Raw genomic sequence first — 22,767 nt, 5'->3', positions numbered from 1 at the left:
AGTCTATAATTAACAGTAACATTGTAAAATGCTTCCATTAGTTATCACAAAGACAATATACCAAAAATAAATGTCTATAAGAGGAGGGTATAAGGGAGTGATATGGGATTCTTGTTGTTGTCTGACCTTTTCATTGTATTTTCTTTTATTTTTATTTGTCTTCTACCTTATATATTTTTATTCTTCAATTTTTTCTCCCCTTCCTTTTTTCTGCAGAAGATATGCAAATGTGCTCATATAGATTGTGGTGGTGAATGCATAATTATATGATTATACCAGGAATCATTGATTTTTTTACTTAGCACGGATTGGATAGTGTGCCGGTTTGGAGGTATTATGGCCCCCAAAACACCATTATCTTTGATACAATCTTGTGGAGGCAGACTATCAGTATTGATTAGGTTGGAACCTTCGGATTAGGTTGTTTCCATGGAGATGTGACCCATCCAACTGTAGGTGATAACTCTAATTAGATAATTTCCATGGAGGTGTGGCTCCACCCATTCAGCCATTCAGCTTTGGCCTTGATTAGTTTACTAGAGCCCTACATAAGAGCAACTGAGAGTGACATTTTGGAGAGGAGCTGCTGCTAAAAGAGACATTTTCGAGAATGCCATTTTGAAACACAACCTGGGAGCAAAGGAAGAAGACGTCAGCCACATGCCTTCCCAGTCAACAGAGGTTTTATGGACACTGTCAGCCATCCTTCAGTGAAGGTACCCTATTGTTGATGCCTTACCTTGGACACTTTATGGCCTTAAGACTGTAACTTTGTAATCAAATAAACCCCCTTTATAAAAGTCAATCTGTTTCTTGTATTTTGCGTGATGGCAGCATTAGCAAACTGGAACACATGGTGTGTGAATAAAACTGTTTAAAAAATAAACAGAGGGATACAAGTGCCGGAGAAAATGTGGAAAGAGGGATATACCTATTTTCTGTTTGTAAGGAAGTAGAATGGTGCAGCCCATCTGGAGGGAAGTGTGGTGGTTCCACAGTAAGCTAATTATGGGATTGTCATATGGTCCTGCAATCCTGTTATTTGGGTATATACTTGGAAGAACTGAGAGCAGAGCCATGAATGGACATTGTACACTGGTTTTTATGGTGGCAGTATTCACAATGTGCAATGGATGTAGGTGGCCTAAGGATACATCAAGTGATAAATAGAATGGTAAACTGTGGTATACACTAACAATGGAATACTGAGCGGTGGCAAGAAGGAATGAAGTTGTGAGGTATGCAATTAGGTGAATGGATATTGAGGACAATATGTTGAGTGAAATAAACCAGAATCAAAAAGACAAACCTTATAACCCTCACTAATATGGACTAACTATAATGTGCAAACTCTGAGAATTGAATCTGAGAGCATAGGTTATCAGAAGAAGGCATATGGTAAAGGTTCCTAGATTGTAAGCTCTTATGGCAGTCACATCTCTCATGAGTTTTAACAGTTATTTCTAAATTCTGAGATGCTGAGCTGTTTGTGTATAACCTGATCGTCCCTGGAACTTCAGGTATCTGTGTGACACCTGAGATTCAGAGCCAGAGTTCAGCAGCTATAAATGTCAGCATTACCCCACACAGCAACTGTTAAAGAAGCTGAAAAAAAGAGATCAGACTTCAATTAGATATATGAACAAAACAGACTTGGTTAGGACTAAGGTAAATCAGACTAAAGGGTAAAGGATGATATTGACTGTTTTAAAACTTCAACTTCTGTGTGAGACCAAAGGAAGAGATGTTCATTTGTTGCAAAATCTACATTTTCTGTAGCACATCATATAATTTAATTTGTATTGTCAGTTTATTCAAACACCAAAACGACATGGAACCTTGAATAAGGGGTGACATCTGGTTGGTTTGTACAGATTAGTGTGACGCCCCAATTCATCCCAGAGTAATTTAGGGAGAGAATAAAAAGCACTTGCAAAGCCCCATTGAGGGACTGGAGAAAAATGTGGAAATATTAAATTTCCCCACCTGGGGAATTCCTGATATTCTCACAAGCATTGAGGACTACCAGTTTAGTAGGCCGAACCCTTGACCTTGGGGCTTGCCCTTATGAAGTTTGTTACCGCAAAGGAGAGGCTAAGCCTACTTAGCCTACTCTTATGTCCAAGAGTCACCCCCAGAGAACCTAGTTTGTTGCTTAGATGTGGCCTCTCTCTCTCTAAGCCAACTCTGCAGGTAGACACACTGTTTTCCCACCTACATGGGTCATAACTCCCAGGGGTGTAAATCTCCCTGGCAATGTGGGACATGACTCCCGGGCATGAGACCAGACAGGGCATTGTGGGATTGCAAAAGCCATCTGGACCACAAGGTAAAAGAGAAATGAAACAAAATAAAGGTTCAGTGGCTGAGACATTTCAAATAGAGTCAACAGGTTATTCTGGAGATTATTCTTATGCATTATATAGATATTCCTTTTTTCTCTTTTAGTGTATTAAAATAGTTAAAAGGAAATGCCTGAAACTGTTGAACTGCAATCCAGTATCCTTGATTCTTGAAGACAGTCATATAACTATATATAGCTTATGTGGTGTCACTGTGTGATGCGAAAACCTTGTGCTCACACTACAGTTATCCAGGGTATAGACAGATGAGAAGAAAAATGAGAACAGAAAGTAAATGGGGGGGGGGGGTATAAGATGTTTTGGGTATTATTTTTTACTTTTATTTTTAATCTTATTTTTATTTTTATTTTTTGGAGTAATGAAAATGTTCAAAAATTGATTGTGGTGATGAATGCACAACTACACGATGATACTGTTGAACAACTGATTGTACACTTTGGATGACTATATGGTATGCAAATATATCTCAATAAAATTGCATTTTTAAAAAAAGTGAATTTAAAAAGTCAAAGGAACTACATTCCTAAGCAAATCTAATCCTGCCAGATTCTGGTCCTAATGAGGACCTGTCCCTAATACGGTTAAAGCCTCCCTTTGCTCCCCTGCCACATCCTTATGGCTGGGAACAGGAGGAAAATAGTGTCTCTTCCCCTCAGAGCTCGTCCTTTTCAACTCCTCCTTCATCGCCTGGTCAGGAAGAAAGGGTCTCCCCACCTCACACCCATCTGGACGCTCAATTCAAGGGGGACTGCCCAACCCCAGGCAGGGCAATTCCCACTCAGACAAGTTTCAGCTAGACTAGACGACCAAGAAACCCCGGAAGATTTGTTTACGTACATTCTCCCTTCTCCCCTTTTGATATGTATAACTGGAAGAACAACATGCTTTCACATCAGGATGACCCTAAGAAAATGGAGAACCTCTTTAGTTCCATTTTTTGCTACTCATAATCCTCCCTGGGCAGACAGTCAAGCCCTCTTAAATACTCTCCTCACCCCAGAGGGATGTAGAATTGTTCTTGAAAAAGGCCGGCAGGAAGCCAACAGGTTACATGACCACCAACCTAACAGCCCAGTGCATGAGTCCCAGAACTCTGGCCATTCCTATGACAGAGCCACACAGGAACCCAAATGAGCAGAGGGACTGAGCTAAATGAGAGCATTATAAAGGTTGCATCATAAATGACAATGCAGAAAGGAGTTCCAAAACTAAAAACGCCTGAAGTTCAGGAAGTCTAACAAGGAACAAAAGGCAATCCTTCAGTCTTTCTTGAAATGATTTTTGAGGCATATAGACAATACACTGATCTGGATCCAGAGCATCCGGACAGTATGAGATTAATTAATATGATTTTTATGAGCCAAAGTGCCCCAGATATAAGAAAGAAACTGCAGAAATTAAAAGGGGAGTTAGGAATGCCGATGGCTCAACTAGTTGAGATTGTTTTTAAGGTCTTTAACAACCAAGACCAGCTTCAGGGCAAGTAGATGAAATGCCAAGCCATCTCGCTGGCAACAGCCACTGACGAACGTTTAATCAGATCAGATCCGACCAAAGAACAATGAAGGGTAAGACCCTCAAGGCCCCCCACCAACTAACCCGAAAGTATATCTGTCCCCTGGGTTCACAACAGTGTGCCCGTTACAGGGGAGAAGGCCACTGGAAGTGAGAATACCCAAGTTGCCCACAGAGAGGGCAGGCCTGGATACCTCACAAGTCCACCCACAAAATGCCTCAGCTTCCAGGGGATGAGAGTGACCAGGAATGACAGGGACCCAGAGCACTTCCAACTTTAGCAGCCATATCACCACTATTTCCCACCAGGAACCCCTAGTACCTATATTAGTGCAAAAGAAACTTAACAGACTTGTTAACTGACACTGGCGCTACCTACTCCATTTCAAACCAAAAACAGGGAAGTATCTCACCAAAAACTGTAGTGGTTACTGGGGTGTTTGGAGCCCCAAACAATAAGACTTTTCTACAATCCCTTGAGTGCCAAGTAGGAAATACTAATTAGAAACAGTTTTCTCTATATGCCTGAATGACCTGTGCTACTACTTAGCAAGATTTACTAACCGTTTTGGCAGAACAATTGGACATTGAAGTTCCTCCAGACCAGGTTTCGCCCTTCAGTCTGCTCTACTACACTTAGGAAGAGTCTAGACTAAGATTCCTGAAGGCATCCTCTTGCAAGTAAGGCCAGAGGTGTGGGCTGATGGGATGCTGGGAAGAGCCAGGACCACTGAACCAATTCAGGTAAAGGTCCTAAATGACACAAGAACTAGTAACCTCAAACATTATGCCATAAATAAAGAAGCTCAAGAAGACATCGAACCCTTAAAAGACTCTCCTCTCAAATATCAGTTAATTCATCCTTGCCCATTTCCATATAATACCTCCATCCTACCTGTCCTAAAGCCCAGTACTAAAAAGGAATACTAGTTTGTGCAAGATTTGAGCACAATCAATCAAATAGTGGAGGACACCCATCTAGAAGTGCCAAACCCATCAACAATGGTAACCACCATGTCCAAAGACCTCTGCTGGTTTACTTGTACTAGATCTAAAATATGCTTTTTATTGTGTGTCACTGAACCCTGAATCCTGGGAACTATTTGCTTTTGAATGAGAGGATACTCGGACTGCTGTTAAGCAGCAATACAGTTGGAAAGTACTTCTCCAAGGTTTCAAAATTGCCCCTACTTTATTTGGAGAACCCTTAGCAAGAGATTCAAGAAAACTGCGACTCTAGGATGGAGGGTTTTTACAGTATGTAGCTGACATCCTAATTGCCAGCAGATCAGAAGAAGCATCCAACCACAATACTATTTTAACTTTGAATTTTCTATCAGATCAAGGGTATAAGGTGTCTAAGAAGAAAGCCCAGATTTCTCGGCCCACTGTGAAATGTTTAGAGTTTGAGTTATCAAAGGGACAGAGAAACTTGCTGCCTTGGCCAGAGTAACAGAACCAACCACCCAGAGACAGCTGCAAGGATTTCTAGGAAAGGCAAGATTTTGTCATGTTTGAATACCAGGTTTTGGACTTTTTGCTAACCCATTATATAAGGGTTTGAAAGGTAGGGGAAAAGAACCATAGAATTGGACTAGAGAATGCCAACAAGCTTTCTGTAAAATGAAAAAAAAAAACTTTTAACACCTTCAACTCTAGGCCTTCCAGATATTAAAAAGTCTTTTGATCTATTTGTGCATGAATGCCGAGGAGTTAGTTTGGAGTGCTAATCCAGAACTTTGGCGGCACATGAAGGCCTATTGCCTATTTCTCAAAACATCTAGATGCATTAGCACAGGGGTGGCCAGTCTGCCTCAGGGTGGTGGCATCTACTTGTGACTTACTGCAAGAAGCAAGAGAAATTTCACCTTGGGACAGCCCACGGTTATACACACTCCTATATATTGCCCATCTTGAACAAAAATTGGCCTACTTTGGGGAGACTAGGCAAGTACCAAGCCATCCTGCAAGACAATCCACATGTAAAACTAAGGTGGTCTCTTCTTTGAATACTGCTCCCCACCATTCAAGGAGAACCTGTTCATGACTGCATACAAGTAACTTAGGAAGTTTATTCCAGCCGACCTGATCTTACAGATCAACCCCTAGAGAATCCAGACCTGGAGATGTTCACCGACAGAAGCAGTTTCATGGAACAGGGACACCGAAGGACTGGGTATGCAGTAGTAACCTTACAAGAGACACTTGAGGCTGAGGCCCGTCCTCTAGGTATGTAGGCACAACGAGCAGAACTCATAGCCCTCACCAGGGCCTTACATCTGGGAAACAAGAAGAGGGTGAAGATACACAAAGACTCCAAATATGCCTTTTCAGTAGCCCATGGAGCTATCTGGAAGGAGAGAGGGCTATCAACTTCCGGGAGAAAGAACATAAAGCATGCTGACACAATCACAGCCATATAAGATGCCATTATGCTACAAAGGGTGGTAGTAATTATCCATTGCCCTGGACATCAGAGGAGCAAGAACCTGATAGCTAGAGGGAACAGCTTAGCAGACTGTGCAGCTAAAAGGGCAGCTATGTTTCAGCAGCCAATAACCATGGCAGCTCTCATACAAGCACTGATTTAACACCTTTCATACAAGAATACTTCTCAAATGACTTACTGAGAGGAGAGGAATGGGGATTTCCTCCTAAACTGTGATGCCCCTCCCATCCACAGTGTGACCCAGAGACACTAGAAGAACCAACTGAAGCCACTCCTGAGGGCTGGATTTCTAATAAGGAGGGAGTAGTATTAATTCCTGAAAATTTGATGAAAATTATTATCACTCATTTGCATCATGATAAGGGAGAGATATCATGTACCAATGGCTACAAAAATATATTGTCAGCCTTAAAATTAGAAAAACTAAATAAAGAGTGACCCAAGAATGTCTTGTTTGTATCAAGAACAATCCCAAGTCAGGCCCTCCACTGCCTATAAAGGGAGTCCAGACAAGAGGAGTAGAATCATGGGAAGACTGGAGAATAGACTTTACCATTATGGCAAAAGCCCAAGGAAATTAAAAATACCTTCCTATCTTTGTGGATACTTTCTCAAGTTGGGTTGCAGCACTCCCCTACAGAACCAAGAAAGCATCTCAAGTGACTAAGGCATTACTAAGGGAAATTATCCTACAGTTTGGAGTGCCACACTCAGTCCAAAGTGATACAGGGAGGGCTTTTATTGCCAGGGTAACTCAAGAAATGTCAGGTGTCTTAGGCATTCATTGGAAGCTACATGCGTCTTGAAGGCCACAATCCACAGGAACATTTGAAAAGATGAACCACACTCTAAAAAGAAGTATGGCTAAAATTTGTCAGGAAACCAACCTGACCTGGGACAAGGTTCTACCAATTGCCTGCTCAGGATAAGAGAGGCATCCAGAAGCAGGCTCAGTTTGAACCACTTTGAGATAGTAATTGGGAGACCCTTCCTTAAAACCAACTGCAACAGCTTCAATAATGAACATGTAATTGATTAATTAGAAACCATAAAATATGTCCAATCCTTACGAGCCTTTCTCTGACATCCACCAATAATCCTGTGACCGGCTCCTATTTCCCACTGACATTCCCCTACATTGTATAGATCCAGGGGATTTGGTGCTTCTCAAAACTTGGAAGATACAGCACCCAGATACCCAACTGAGGGCCCAGTGGGATGGGCTCTATCAAGTCTTGTTTGTTACTCACTCTTCTGTTAAGTTACAGGGAATCTGGTCATGGATTCATTACTCCAGAGTCAAAGTTATCCCTAACCCAGAAGGCAAGTATGTACCCTCTCTTCAGAAGACTAAAGCCTCACTGGAGCTGATGATACTGAAGCTAGACTATCGTCTCAGCAGAAACTCATCACCTCCCGGTTACACCTGTGTAAGCCCTGAGTAAGCAAGGGAGTAGCTACAGTGGCTGTTGCCCCTCAATCCTCAAGACTGAGGAGTCCAACACAAAAAGCAGAGGACTGAAACCACCACTTACCACCTTTTTTTTCTACTGAAGTAGCCCCTCCCCTACTGGTTTGAAAAATTTCCATTTCTTTTGTTTGCATGCCCACTTCCTCATGCCTATTTAGAAGAAGCTTGCTTCACTGCAAGAAAAGTTACTGTTTCCTTTCCAGCACCTGCTAAGACCAGCTCTGGCCAGTTCTAGCCACTGAGCATGCTAAGCCTCCATTTTAAGATCAAGCATAGTTTGAACAGAGCATGCTCCACTTAGCCCACATCATCTCACCCCATCCTTAGCCACTCCTTTTAGCCCACCTTCCCCAGACAGAATAAAACCCTAGATTCTATTTTGTTTGGAGAGACCAATCTGAGGTTTTTCCTCTGATCTCTTTGCTAGTCGACTAAGCAATAAACTCTTTCTTTTCTCAAAATCCTGGTGTCATGGCATTGACTTCTGTGCGCATCAGGCACATGAGCCTGCTTTTGGCAACAACAAAATCAATCAAGGACTGTATCAGTCATGAAACATCTGCAGCCTCAACCCCCAAAGGGCAAACTGGATAACCTAACACACCTTGCTTACTAAGAAAGCAGCATAGAAGTATTATTTAAGTTTACATGGGTTGGTAAAACAAAATACAAAGAGGTAATGGTAGATAAAAAAGTAATATAGAGAAAAGAACACTGGATCAGCACCAAATTTTTATTTTATCACATTGCCTTGGCTCATCCTTAAATCTACCCTTCTGCAAACTGAGGAGAGTTCTTTGGCCTCTGCTCTAAAGTACTAGGCTCTATGTACTCACTGATGTGAATACATGATCAAAGATCCTTAATATTTTAATGAGAATAGAGGATGTTTCCAGAATTAGGCTGTTAACAACTGCACCTATATTCTATAAGGAAAATAAATATATCCAAAGTATCCAGTCTTCAAAAAAAAACAGGTCTTTCCTAAACCTGCAGCAAAATCAAGCTATTTGAATGTTCAATAGCTACATAGGAAAGGTAAAGTTAAATTTGCCTCTAGAAAAGCAGAGTGGCCATAGACAACAAGGTAGCAAACAACCTGTATATGTTTCCACGAGCAAGTAACAAAGCATAGCCATGGAGCCAACGGCCTCCACATCAAAATGTAAAAGCTTTTCCGTATTCTAAAAAATGATCTCAGACACTTTTCAAGGCACTCAACAAATATCACTAATTCCAAAATAGCATTACTCTTTGAAAGATAACTTTCAAAATCTTACTTGACTTTTCTCAGCTTCAGCTTGTTTTAGTTTATTTTTCATCACTCCCTCATTCTGATCGGCTTTAGCTTCTTGTTTCTTCAATGCCTAGAATGAAAAAAAAGTGGAAAAAAAAGTTTTATTCCAAAATATGTATAAAACTTAGTCACTAGTAGTATTTATTAAGGAAAGGCTGAGGAAGATATGGCTATGATCGCACAAAACCTATAAATGTATTACAACCTACTCATTCACTGAATTCTAAATATACTTTAATAGGGATCAAATATAAACAGCTTCCTGATCTTCCTAATCAATTTCCACTTAATTTCATTTTTCCCCATCTTTGGGAATTTTTTTTTTTTTTTTTTTTTTTTTTGCACATTTAGAGAGCTAGATAGCTAATAGCTGTCTTGGGAACAAACAAAACATACTGCCTGCTGAAGTAATCGTATTTAAAAGTTGTAGTATCTGCTCAACTATTTAGACATAACACCAAAACTAACTCACTAAAAATTTTGAAAAAAAATATTCTCAACAAGGTATAAACATAGTTGTTACATCATCATTAAATACATAATATCTTGTCATGACATATAACAAGCTCATGACATACAACAAGCTCAAATCATACGTCACATAGAAAAAAGAAAATGTTCTTTGCTACACTATCTTCCCTTTAATAAAATTTTAAAAAAAAGAACTTTAAAAGATTACAAATTTTAAAAGTCAGTCACAAAAGTGTTTGATTTGTTTCTCTGTTCAAAATATTAAACTTAAGAAAAATTTATGCTTACAGCAGTCTTTCAAAATGTCTCATAGGTATTCCATTCGTTTAAAAAAAAACTTAGACATACTGAGGTATACATGAAGAAGCCATACAAATTGTGAAACACCAAATTAACTAAAGAGACCTATGCGTTTAATAGGAAAACTATTTTAGGCAAAGAGCAGAACATGTTAACTGCACTGATGCAAGTATACACAATCATAATCAATTTCATTAAGTTACGTATTGAACTATCTACTAAGCATATTTACCAAGTGCCAGGCACAGTGCTAGTAGCCACTTATATACATGTCTATAAAAGAAACAGAGATCCCAAACTATGAAATGACTTTGTCTCATGGCCTTTACTTTCATTGGTAAAACAGCAATTGATTAAAAAGACAGCAAAACATAATCAAAATGAAAAATAAATTGAGTATAATAATAATATTTTATAATGTTACTATGTCCAGACACTCATTCTAAGTATATTAAATATATATGTTTTAATCCTCATAATTCCATGACATTAAACCTATTTTATAGAGAGGGAAGTTGGGACACAGGGAGTTGAATCTTTTGCCCCAGGTCACTCAACTAGATAGGAACAGAGACAGGAAGAAGACTCAAGCTGCCTCACTCAACCATTGAGCTGCACTGCCTCTCCACATTGAAATAATAATACCAACCTTAAAGGACAGAAGTGGAGACTAAATAAGGTAATGCTTGTAGAGCAAGTAAGACAATACTTGGCACATGGCAAATGCCCAGTAGAAGGCAACTAATTATTACTGAATTATTAATATTGACAAAGTATTAAAAATCATGCCTTGTAAGTAATTACTAAATGATTTTAATGTTTAATATCTGTTCTTTATTTTAGGGCAAGTAAGATTTGTAATTACATTTACAGATCCATTCAATTTTTGCTGAGAGAACGTTTATAAATCTTTCATGAACAAAATTATCCTAGAATCTTGAAAATTACTAATGCCCTCTTTATTCTTTACATGCTTCCTCAGTCTTTCCCCACCCAATGTGCACTGTGTATGCGTGTGTATGTATATGTGTGTGTGGGCGTGAGAGAGAGAGAGATTGAGAGAGAAAGAGAAAGAGGGCGGGGCATGCCTGTCAGATAGACAAAAGCAGAAAGAGAGATGGAGAAAAGAGACATAAAGAAGTTGTTACTACTTTTTTTATCAATTCATTTTATAAATTTTGAATTATTCCACAGCGTCATCATTAAAAAAAACCCATTTTTTAATGAGTTAAACTTAATCAGTTATATCTAGAATATATTTTCATTGAAAATATTAAAAGCAATGACCGCTTTTTTCCACAGAGGGGTACTAATAAGCAAGAATCCTTAAGGCAGTTGTCAAGTTTCATCAAACTATGAACAATTAGTTTCTGCTTCTGGGTTCAAACTCCTGAGCCACTTTGAGTAAATATGCAGCGAAGACTCACCCAAGCTAGGTGGGGTTACTTGAGGCCACACCATGAGAAGGACAGAAGGAGTAAACAACTTCAAATAAGAAGGGTTTGTCCCAAACACAAGAGCCATTCCCTTCCAAAGCTGTGAAGAAACTGAGGTGCCAAATATAGCAGAGACATGCCTGGCAACAAAGATTACAGCTCTCCAAAAGTGAGCATGCATTTGGCGGAAGGGAGAGTTCATATCCTGATTGGAAGACTTTGTAGGCTTCAACCAGTAGTTACTAAGATAAAAGGATCCTAGCAATGTGCGTTTGCGCATCTGTTCACATTCTAGATTGTGTTTCTTCCTCTGTCCTCCACTTACTGAAGCATAAGAAATGAGGAAGCACCTGCTGTGCTTTTAAAACTTGACTTAACCTCATGCTGCAATTCTAGGTGTTTAACTTACACAATTTAAACCCCCAAAATTTTCAGCTACCTGAAATTAGTCCATTCCTACCCCTTTTCCATGATTTCCAAAAATTAAATTTTTAAAATCTGTTCTTCACAATTCTCCCATCCTTTTTTAATCACCTATTTTCTGAAGCACCAAGTTATCTTTCTTGAAAACTATTATCACAGTGTAATTGTGTTGCAAAAGATATTTATTTATTTATTTATTTAGTAGCCAAAATAAAAGAGTTAATGACCTTTTCCTGTTTTCACAACTCATCACTTTAGTCTTTTCTTTAGATACAACTCTCTTGGATGGATTTTTTTTTTAAACCTTTTTATTTCTAAGTTAAATTATTGTAATTTAAGACTTACAGAACAGTTGTAAAGATAGTTCTGCATTCTCATATACTTTTCACCCAGCTTTTCCTGATATTAACATCCTAGGTAACCATGGTATGTTTATCAAAAGTAAGATAGTAACATTGGTAACAAACCATTACTAAGCTACAGACTTTATTTGGATATCACTAGTTTTTCCACTCATGTCCTTTTTTGATCAATCCAGGCTACTATGTTGCATTTATTTGTTTTGTCTTTTCAGTCTCCTCCAATCTGTGAAGTTTCTCAGTTTCCCTTTTTTTCATGATCTTGATATTTTTGAAAAGTACTCATCAGGTATTTTGTAGAATGTTCCTCAATTCAATTTCTCTGATGCTCTCTCATAATTAAAATGGACTTATAAATTTTGGGGAAAAATATCACAAAGTTAATGGGCTCTTTTCATCACATCATATTGTGAGGTACATGATATCAATATAACTTATACCTTATAATGTTAACCTTGAATGGTTGGTTAAGGTAACGTGGTGTCAGCCAGGTTAATGCCACCGTAGTAAGTTTTCTTTCCTTTCCACGTAATGTTAGAAGACTAAGTTCAGGCCACATGCAAGGAGAGAAGAGTTAAAACTCCACCTTCCAGAGCTAAAGCATCAAAGAATTTGTGGAAATATGTTCAGACCATCACAGTAATTAATAAACATTTTAGGGAGATACTTTGAGCCTATGCAAATATCCTTAAAGCTTCACCCTCCAATTTTAGCTCAGAGCCAAATCAGAGCAGCTATTAGGTTATTTTGGCCTACAAGTTTCCCCTGTTTAGTCTAATGTAATCCAGATTTCTTGTAAATTGATCCTCAGGCCAGTGCTCAACAATAAGGAGAACTTTGATCTTCAGAGTAACCTGCTCACACCCAAATCACTGAGTGATCCAAAATTTGCATAAGCCCATGTAGGCAGATGGAGTACACTCATCAAACCTCTATCAAAAATGTCTGTTCTCTTAATTCTCCTGGGCTAGTCCACCAACAAGTAATTCTCCTTTTATCCTGTTCCCCTACACCTTGTCTACTTCATTGTTTGGTTTCTTTGCAGCTCCCGGACCTTTCTCACAAGCTTCTAAATCTCCCCCCCGCCCCCCGAATTATGCTGAGCAATTTATCTGTATCCCAGTTCTTCTCAATTCTGAATATCCATATTCATAACTGCATCACACTCCTCACCTCCCCCATCCCACAAACAAAGGAACTGTAGTTCCACGGCCCAATCCTCTTAAAGAACAGTGTAGGGAATAATTATTTTCTTTCTCACACTAATAGATATCAACTCTAATCCTCATTTCCTATAATTAGTATAAATATTAATCATTACACTTGGAGTTTAAGGAATAAAAATCAATAAGCTGAACTTTAGTAATCAAATTGTGTGTTCTATTTCATGGGATTACACTTTATAAACACAATTCTTCAATTGTCTATATTCAAATGTCTATATTCAAATTTCCATAAATGCAGGGTTTCAGTAAAAAAAAAAACTCTAATTCTCTTGAATATCTAGGAATTTGCAATAAAATAATCTTGCATTACTTCTTTTCTCCAACAGTCTTCAACATCTGAACAGTTACTCATATTACTACTTTTCCAAAATAATGTACTTTTCTGCTGTACCTCTGCTTGCTGCCCTAATTTTCACTTTTCTTTCACTCTAAGGATATTTAAGTCTTAGAACATTTAGTCAGTGAGAACTAAAATTCTGTTGCATTCAGAAGAGGAACAAAAATGAGGTATTGAGAACAACCCAAAGCAAATTACTACACTTCCACTATACATCCAGAAACGCCACTAAGTTTGAACACCATTTCTGCTTCCTATAGACCATAAAGTCACTAAACAAGTAAACAAACACAAGATTCTAATCGAGCATACTGAATCAAATTTCAACATAATCTAGTTTAAAATGAAAGACAAAGAATGAAAATCTAGGTCTTAAGGTCTAGTAAAAATATATTGATACACTTTAAACTTTCAAAAATAAAATTCAAAGAGAAGCACCTCAAAAATTAACTGGATTGAAATTACAAGTCATTTCTTTAAAGCTTAGTAGTAAACTTGAACTCCTTTACTACTTTTTAAGTGTGTAAGGCTGAACTGGATTTCTTTTCCATTTGACTTAAATCAAGCAATTTAGAATTATATTAAAACCGACCCAGTAAAGGCAGCTATGGGGAAAAAAAAAAAAAAAAAAAAAAACGTCAATGAATTTCTATTACTGTTATTTTCACCTTTTTTTCTTAAAACAGTTTAGTTATAAAGCTTTCATGTGCCCTGCTCCAGGATTCAGCTTGTCTCTTACACGTTTAAGATCACAGCAACACAGATCCTTAATAGGACCCCAGAGCACATCGAAATCTTTAATAACAATTTTTCTTCTTTAATTTAAGTGTGCCTATTTCCACAACAAAGACTAACATATTGAGTATCACGTTACTGCAGTTCCTTAGAGGTGGATGATTCTGAACTGTCAGTTATATATAATCCAAAAAATGCAGCCTTTCCTTTAAGAGAATAGAGGACAGGAGAAAGGAAAATGTTTGCAGGCATCTCAACTCATCATGAAAACCACTACAACTTTGACAATAAGGCATGTTTATCAAGAGGCTCTAACAGATAACACATGTAAAGATGTAAAACAACTAAGAAATTAAAGGCCCTTTGTCTCCTTTAAATGGACCAGCAAGCTTGGTTAGGAGTTATGGAGTTGGAATGAAATAAAGGTCACATGTTTACTCCCACACAGGCAGTGAACTTCCCAGAGAAAAATGATGAACATGAACACTCCCATCTCATCTGAATCACTCAGCAGTGCTACGGTTGCATGCTTTGGTCACAACGGCAAGACCATGCAGATGACTCACTGGTAAACCAACAAGACTATAGAAAAACAAGTCTGTACTCATATCAGACAACAGGTCAGTTCATTATACTTGAAGGCACCAACTTTCAAGTCAGAATTTTTTCCAGTAACAATAAGAAGGAAGAAGTCTCATGTCACTGATAATCAGAAAATAGCAGCTCTTACATTTTTGTAATTAAATTCTTCATGAACGTACAAAATAAAAATCAAACAACAAATATTTTAAGCTGCACATTATAAGATTCTGATCCAAATCAGACCACATAAGCTATATATTGAAATTACAAGTTATTTATTTTTATGTATATTACAAATTTTAATAGATATAAGGATAATTTGTTATATTTCAAATCAAGCAAAAACATTAAGTACTTAGAATGTATAAACACTATCATGGGAATTTTAATTAGATTTTTTTTTTTTAAGATGGAAATCTGTGTGTCTATCTCAAAAATTACCTTTTGCAGATTTAAATCACACCTATAAAACCATCAGCTATCAATAGCATAAAAAGTATATGGATAAGGGATATATATATATATATGCATAATAAAGCAGAATTTTATTGATAGAACTGGTACCACACACTTAAATTAACACAATTTTATTTCTAACAAGTTCTGTGAATTTCCAAATTCTGTTTTTCCTAAATCAAACTAGAGATTCGTCCCATATGAGATCTAGCTAAAGTCATGGAAAATTTTAGCCTTTAAAATTCATCCAGTTGGGGATTATCTGTGCCAATAAAAATCAAAACAAAAAAAAATTAAGTTTCTTTTTGAGGCAGAAAACAATGTATTCACATTCTAAATCCCTGAACCAATATCTAACTAAAAAAATAGCTAGGTGGGTTTTACTTAAATTGCCAAAAGAAATTTATTTTTCAGCCATGACCAAGGAAAGAAAATTCTATACCAACAACTACAATAAAAACAGATAGACAGATTAAAACGTCAGTAAGTAAAAACAAGACTACACGATTGAAGTCCAAATGGAATCCAATATTGATCAGTACCATTATGACACCATGCATGTTTTTGGCATATCAAAGAAAAGAAGAAATTAAAAAAAGTTGCTGCCAATTTAACTGTGTGTAATTTCCAAATGGAAGTGGTGAGCACATGGTAAGCAGTGTCACATATTGTAACCATTACAGTTTTTCAAAGGACAGAGTCATATCTAGTAACGGAACTTAAATAACCTGGTATTACACTTCTAATGATAATGGTAATCCTTAATAATTTTCTTTAAAGATCACCTGAGGTTTTGAAACAAAAAATAAAGCTCAATGTGTAGATCATAGATAATTATGGAAATTTAGTTTTGAATTTCTCAAGTTTTATATGTCTTTGTCCATTCCTTATGAGTTTACTTGTCATTTCAGGAACCCAACCAGAGCTCTTACAGTTGAATATGTTTTACTGACCTATTTTCCCCAATGAAAGAGCAACTTCTTGGTTTCACTATGTTCATATTCATAGAGTCTGTGACTGATTAGGGCACCCAGTGCTAATAAAACTAACCAAGGTCATGGGTTCAATCACCATCAGAGCCAATTCCTTTTGCTCTGCCCATGGCCATAGTTTTTACCCTAAATCTTAGCCAAGGCCACATGGAAGACTAGCTAGGCCAGAGACTACGGATGAATCAGCAAAAATCCATTACCATGACTATAAAAATAACTCAAAAGCAAATCCCTGTTGACTAGTGTCAGGATTTCATTCTTCATATGTTATTAAATTTGCCAATCTGCAAAACAAAACCTTAACTATGGTCTACAAAGTTGGTAGGGTAAAAAGGCATACATGCTTTTTGACTTCTTTAATTCAAAAGCAACAATGGTAATGAGTATTATTCCCTAAAATGTCACTGCTTTTACTGGAAGAGATTATATTTTTATTCAACCTTTTACTTAACAAAAATCTTGCAAGAAAGTTAACTATGAACCCAAAAAGTGCACTTTCCAGGATTTCCTTCAAAATTAAGAAGCAAATGCTGTTAGTGGAGGGTCTGTTTTTCCTAAGTAGTATTCTCTCAAAAAAGAGACATACAGTTTTTTTACAAATCCCAGAGCAATATGATACTTCATTTGACTTTCTAAATGCAGGACCACTTGAGTTAGAATTGTTGACAAACAGTAGATCATAGATAATTATGGAAATTTAGTTTTGAATTTCTCAAGTTTTATATGTCTTTGAGCAAAAAGTCCTGTAAATATACAATGACTTTCATTGTTCAGGGTTGGATATTATTTTATGCCTTTGGGTTTTGTTTTTGTTTTACTATTTTCTAATAAAAATAAAACAGTACTAAGTCAGTGAATAAGTCTATCTGTAGCAGAGTGTTCTTGGTTTGCACAATATTATTATGCACTCAGTAGTTGCCCAATAAATATTAATTGATAATGATGGAAAAGGGCTTTATAAACAGATGGCCCAGCATAAATTCACTGAAAATTCAGTTTAAAACATTCTAATCTTCAAGAAAAGCATAATGTAGAAATTAAGCCCTGCACTCAGAAAATCTCAGTGTATTGTCAGGCAGCTGTTCAGTCAACAAAAACAGTAGACATTTTTCATCATCATCTCAGCATTAACAGCATTAAATGTCTATTTGCATATGGTGCTGAACAAAGGGACTGACACGGATTCATGCTAGCCTTATTTATTATAATTTACAATGACAAAGTGGCAAGAACAAATAAGTGCACATAACAAAATAAATATGATTAAACAATACTCGGAGATCTAGTAATATGGGATTTGAACATAAAATATGTGTCAGACTTAAAAGCAACTCACAGTAACAATGAGGGTATCTATTTTTTAATGTAAGCTTCAAATATTTCCAAACAGAATTCAGGGTGTTTACAAGAACACCTACACATATGCTTAAAGAATAGGAAAATAAAGAAAGGAGTCAGAGGTCATAATAGAGAGAGTTAAGTAATGACTCTTCAGGAAGCTAGAGAGCCTAAAAAGCCCCCATGAGGGACTGGGGAAAAATGTGGAAATACTAAACTCTCCCACCTGGGGAATTACTGATATTTGCACAAGCATTGGGAAATACCAGTTTTGAAGGCCGAGCCCTTGATCTTGGGGCTTGCCCTTATAAAGCTTGTTACTGTATAGGAGAAGCTAAGCCTACTTAGAATTATGCCTAAGAGTCACCCCCAGAGAACCTAGTTTGTTTCTCAGATGTGGTCTCTCTCTCTAAGCCCACTCAGCAGGTAAACTCACTGCCCTCCCACCTACATGGGACATGACTCCCAGGGGTGTAAATCTCCCTGGCAACAGGGGACATGACTCTCAGGGATGACCCTGGACCTGGCATCATGGGATTGAGAAAGTCTTCTGAACCAAAAGGGGGAAAAGAAATGAAACAAAATAAAGGTTCAGTGACTGAGAGATTTCAAATGGAGTGGAGGTCATTCTGGAGGTTATTCTTATGTGTTATATCCCTTTCTAGTTTTTAGTGTATTGGAATAGCTAGAAGGAAATACATGAAACTGTTGAACTGCAACCCAGTAGCCTTAATTTTTGAAAACGATTGTATAAACTACGTAGCTTACATGGTGTGACCGTGTGATTATGAAAACTTTGTGGCTTACACTCCCTTTATCCAGTGTATGGACAGATGGGTAGAAAAATGGGGACAAAAATTCAATGAATAATGGGGGGGTGGGGAGGATGGGATGTTTTGGGTTTTCTTCTTTATTTGTATTTTTATTCTTATTCCTTTCTTTGTGTGGTAATGAAAATGTTGAAAAATTGTGGTGATGAATGCACAACTATATGATGGTACTGTGAACAACTGATGGTACACCGTGGATGATTATAGGGTATATGACTATATCTCAACAAAACTGAATTTGAAAAAAAAGAAGCTAGAGAGCAAATATTGTTAGAATAGCATTCAGAAAAAAAGAAGAGGGGGAAGAGAAATCATATGAGGACTAACTCTATGAAGGGTAGGACCTAGGAAATAACAAGCGAATTGACCAAACAGGAAGACATCTCAAAAAACACATATTTTCCACAAACACTTGAATAATAAGGAAATACCTGAACATGCATAGAGAACTTTGGAGATTCAAAGATGAAACAGAGAAAGAAAAATTGAGGTGAAAGGGAAAAGAAAGTGCACTGTAATAATTTAATAACTAAAACTACTTTAAGTAATATTTTCTTAATAAAGTACAAAGCCTAAGAAGACATGACACATGAATTAACTATATAGAAATGAGATTATATAAATTACAGGAAAACTTACAGCTACACATTATCTCATAAAACTACACTCTTCAAAAGAATCCAAGTCTTCAGCTGGCATGCTAAGTGTTGGTATGCTACTTCTATTATGTAGAATGTATTTCTAAACTTTCAACTTTTGTTTTATCAATATTAAATTCTAGGCCCCCAAAATACATGACCAAATAAAATATTCTTTAATCCACGCAGCTACACCCAATTCTCAATGCTAGAAAGATAATATGGCTTGTGGAAACCCTGTGTCTACAATATCCACTACACACCCAAGAAGTTTGTTCTGTGAATGGAAATTCAAGAATCAAGTATGAGGTTGAAAGAGACAACCTCCAAGATCTCTTCAAATTTCTTATCTATAAGAAGTTTTGGAGAAAAAAAAATGTTTCACTCAAAGAGTATTAAAAGCATTTTATTGTGAACTATTGATTGTATACTTTGGATGTATGGTATGTGAATACATCTCAATAAAATTGCATTAAAAAAGTGTTTTAGTGTCATCTGAAATGAGCAAAGTCTAAGAAAATAGACTATAGGCCTAAAAGGAGGGGTGGGGAGAAGGAGAGAAAGAGAGAAATCAAGAAAAAGATTAAGGGAGAAAAGAAAAGAACATGGTATGGCTTGGAACCACAAGCTTCAAGGTGTGCCAAACAGAACTCAACCAGCTTTGAAAGACAAATCCTATAATAGACAATCATTCTTTTCCATCCATTTCCTCTTTACTAGCATGGTGACATTAATGGTTCTTTCATAATCTTACAAAGATCAGTATTCACTATGTCCTTGCAAATAAAATGGGAAAAAAAATGTAATACACAAACAAACATAAAAGAGAGAAGAAATAATAAGCATGGCAAAAAATTATAAGACTGAGAGTAATGATGTGAATCAAAACTGCAAGTCAGAATTTATTTCAAATAAGTCTTTCAGCCATAGATTGGTAAAATATTTAATATCTAGCAAAAAGCAACAGGGAAAGCTTAGAGACAAACATCCAGAGAAGTTTGGAGAAAGTTTAGAGGCAGAAAAGTCCTGGAAATGCTAAGAGAGGACACACAGAAGCTCAGAGAAGAGGCCACTGGAACCAGGAGCTGAAAGCAACAAAACCCAGAAATGACCAGCAGACGCCAGTCATGTATGTGCTTTGCTATCTGACAGAGGAACCCCAGATGCCAGCAGTCTTTCTTGAGAGAGGATCTCTTTGGCTGCTGAAATGAAAAAGGACTGCAGGAAGCAAGGATGGAAGCAGACAGATGACTGAGAAGTTGACTGCAGCCATCTGGAAGTGAAATGACAGTGGCCTGGTCTAGGCTCCTTATTCAGAAATACGGCAGCTCAGTTAAGGCAATTCAAGTCAGTTAAAAACAATACTGGGGATAGGGTGGGGAGAGGGTGATGCAAGATGGTGGCAGAGAAGTCAGTCATCTAGAGCATCTAGTAATAGCCAGGAACAACTATTAAATAGTCTGGAACAACTGTCTAGGGCAATTCTGTGACTGGACACACATTGTACACCAGTCTGGAATGGGTGGAAAAGCTGAGATCACAGCATAGAACTGTAAGTAAAGCTCCCCAAACTGAGGAGCTGGCGCCTCTCCCCGACCAGCATGGCAGGCTGAGTTGGGAAACTTCCCTGTGGAGAAAAGCAGCAGTCTACTAGGGAAAGTAACTCAACCAAGCTCCAACTGTAGTTTTAATTAACAAATCTGGACTACTGAATACAAGCTATGAGAACAGATAAATGTGAGCAAGCAGGAAAGGAAACCTAGGGTCTCTCCTGACAGAAAGGAGGTGGGACTGATGGAAAAAAATAATTGTGCCTGCAGCCACCCCCAGAGAAACCTTTTCTGTTGCTCAGATGTGGCCTTTCTCTCTAAGCCCACTTGGCAAGTAAACTCACTGCCCTGCCCTGTACATGGGACATGACTCCCAGGGGTGAAAATCTCCCAGCAACAAGGGACATGACTCCCAGGGATGCACCTGGAACTGAATTCGTAGGATTGAGAAATACTTCTGGATCAAAAAGGGGAAGAGAAACAAAGCCAAATAAAATTTCAATGGCTGAGAGATTTCAAACAGAGGTGAGAGGTTATTCTGGAGGTAACTCATACACATTATACAGGTATCCATTTTAGTTTTTAGTTTCTTATAATAGCTACAAGGAAATATCTGAAAATATTGAACTGCAATCCAGTATCTCTGATTCATGAAGATGACTGTATAACTGTATAGCTTATATGGTATGACCATGGGATAGTGAAAAAACTCACTTTACCCAACATATGGACAAATGAGGAGAAAAAGGGACGGAAAGTAAACAAATAATAGTGGGGGAGGAGGAGAATGGGATGTTTTGGGTGTTCCTTTTTACTTTCATTTTTATTTTTATTTTTATTTTTTGGAGTAATGAAAATATTCAAAAATTGATTGTGATGATGAATGTACAACTTTATGATAATACTGTGAACAATTATTGTACACTTTGGATGACTGTATGATATGTGAATATATTTCAATAAAATTGCACAAAAAAGCAAACAACAAAAAAAACAATGCTGGACTCACTCCTCCTCCATACAACAACTAGGGAACAGGCAGAAAAAGACCAAAGCAGCAGTTCCAGAGTCCAGGTGACCAGAAGGACCTCTGCAATATATAAGGAAGACCTGGATGGAAAAGCAAAGAAACTATGACTAAGAAATTGGGATGAGTATACTGAATCGCAACCATCTCTAAGGTCCACTGCAGAGAAATGGCCAGATCAGGCAGCGGAAAAGAGGCCCACCCCTCCTTTGGAGAGGTGGGGAGGCAATCCTCTTACACCTGTGGCCTAGCATTCCCTTGCGGGAAACACAGGATCCAGTAGACTCATTTTAGCCCACACACAGATCCTGCTTACCCCACATCCCTGAGACAGGCCGTTGTGGGTGCCTGGACTTCGGGGAGTCTGGAAAGCCCTCACTTCGGGAGGAGAGGGGAATATAAAGAAAAGCCAATCCAACAATTGGCCCGTGGCCTTGAACCTTTATACATAGGGGCTCAGGGCATTCACTAAGTACAAGAGCATAGAGGTGGCAGCCAGGCAGCTGCACTGCAACACTAGGTGCCCTTCGCCCACCCTGAGGCGGTCTTGCTGGCCGGCGAAAAGCAGAGAACTCCTATGCCTGCTGCTAGCTGGTGAAATCAAACTCCCAGTCCCACAGTCAGGAGCATTTCCACACAGGAGTCTGGGAATCACCTGACCCATCACACCTACAAGCTGGGGTCTTCGCTGTGGTGCACAGTGCCCACCTCCAACCACCGGAGCTGGTGGCTTCCAGAATACCTGGGAGCCTGTGGCCTTGCCCGGATTTGCACCTGGTCTGGAACATGCCCAGTGGGCTGCCACCGTCAAGGAGGAATAGCGTTGTGGGGAAGAGATGGTCCAAGAGTACCATCTGCTGGGAAGATAAGGAAAGTACAGACTGGCAAGCTGTGTCTCTGCCCAACTTCCAACAGACTTCTGAAAAGGGCTGTACCCCCTGATGTAGGTCCTGACCTGGATATGGCTGGGTA

General features: G+C 38.1%; 1 protein-coding gene across 5 annotated transcripts in view; it reads right to left on the bottom strand.

The window, feature by feature from the left end:
- The window catches only part of CEP128 (centrosomal protein 128), a 632,097-nt gene that overhangs the window by 443,046 nt on the left and 166,284 nt on the right, over nt 1-22,767 (bottom strand). For all 5 annotated transcript variants that reach the window (XM_037832153.1, XM_037832154.1, XM_037832157.1 and 2 more), the window contains one exon: nt 9,079-9,165. In XM_037832153.1, coding sequence (XP_037688081.1) covers nt 9,079-9,165 — 87 coding nt within the window. The remainder of the gene's footprint in view (nt 1-9,078; nt 9,166-22,767) is intronic.

The sequence above is a fragment of the Choloepus didactylus genome, chromosome 4 (genome assembly GCF_015220235.1).
Source record: "Choloepus didactylus isolate mChoDid1 chromosome 4, mChoDid1.pri, whole genome shotgun sequence".
Classification (NCBI taxonomy): Eukaryota; Metazoa; Chordata; class Mammalia; order Pilosa; family Megalonychidae; genus Choloepus; species Choloepus didactylus.
The sequence above is the reverse complement of the archived record's forward strand: the minus strand, read 5'-3'. Positions and strand labels throughout refer to the sequence as shown.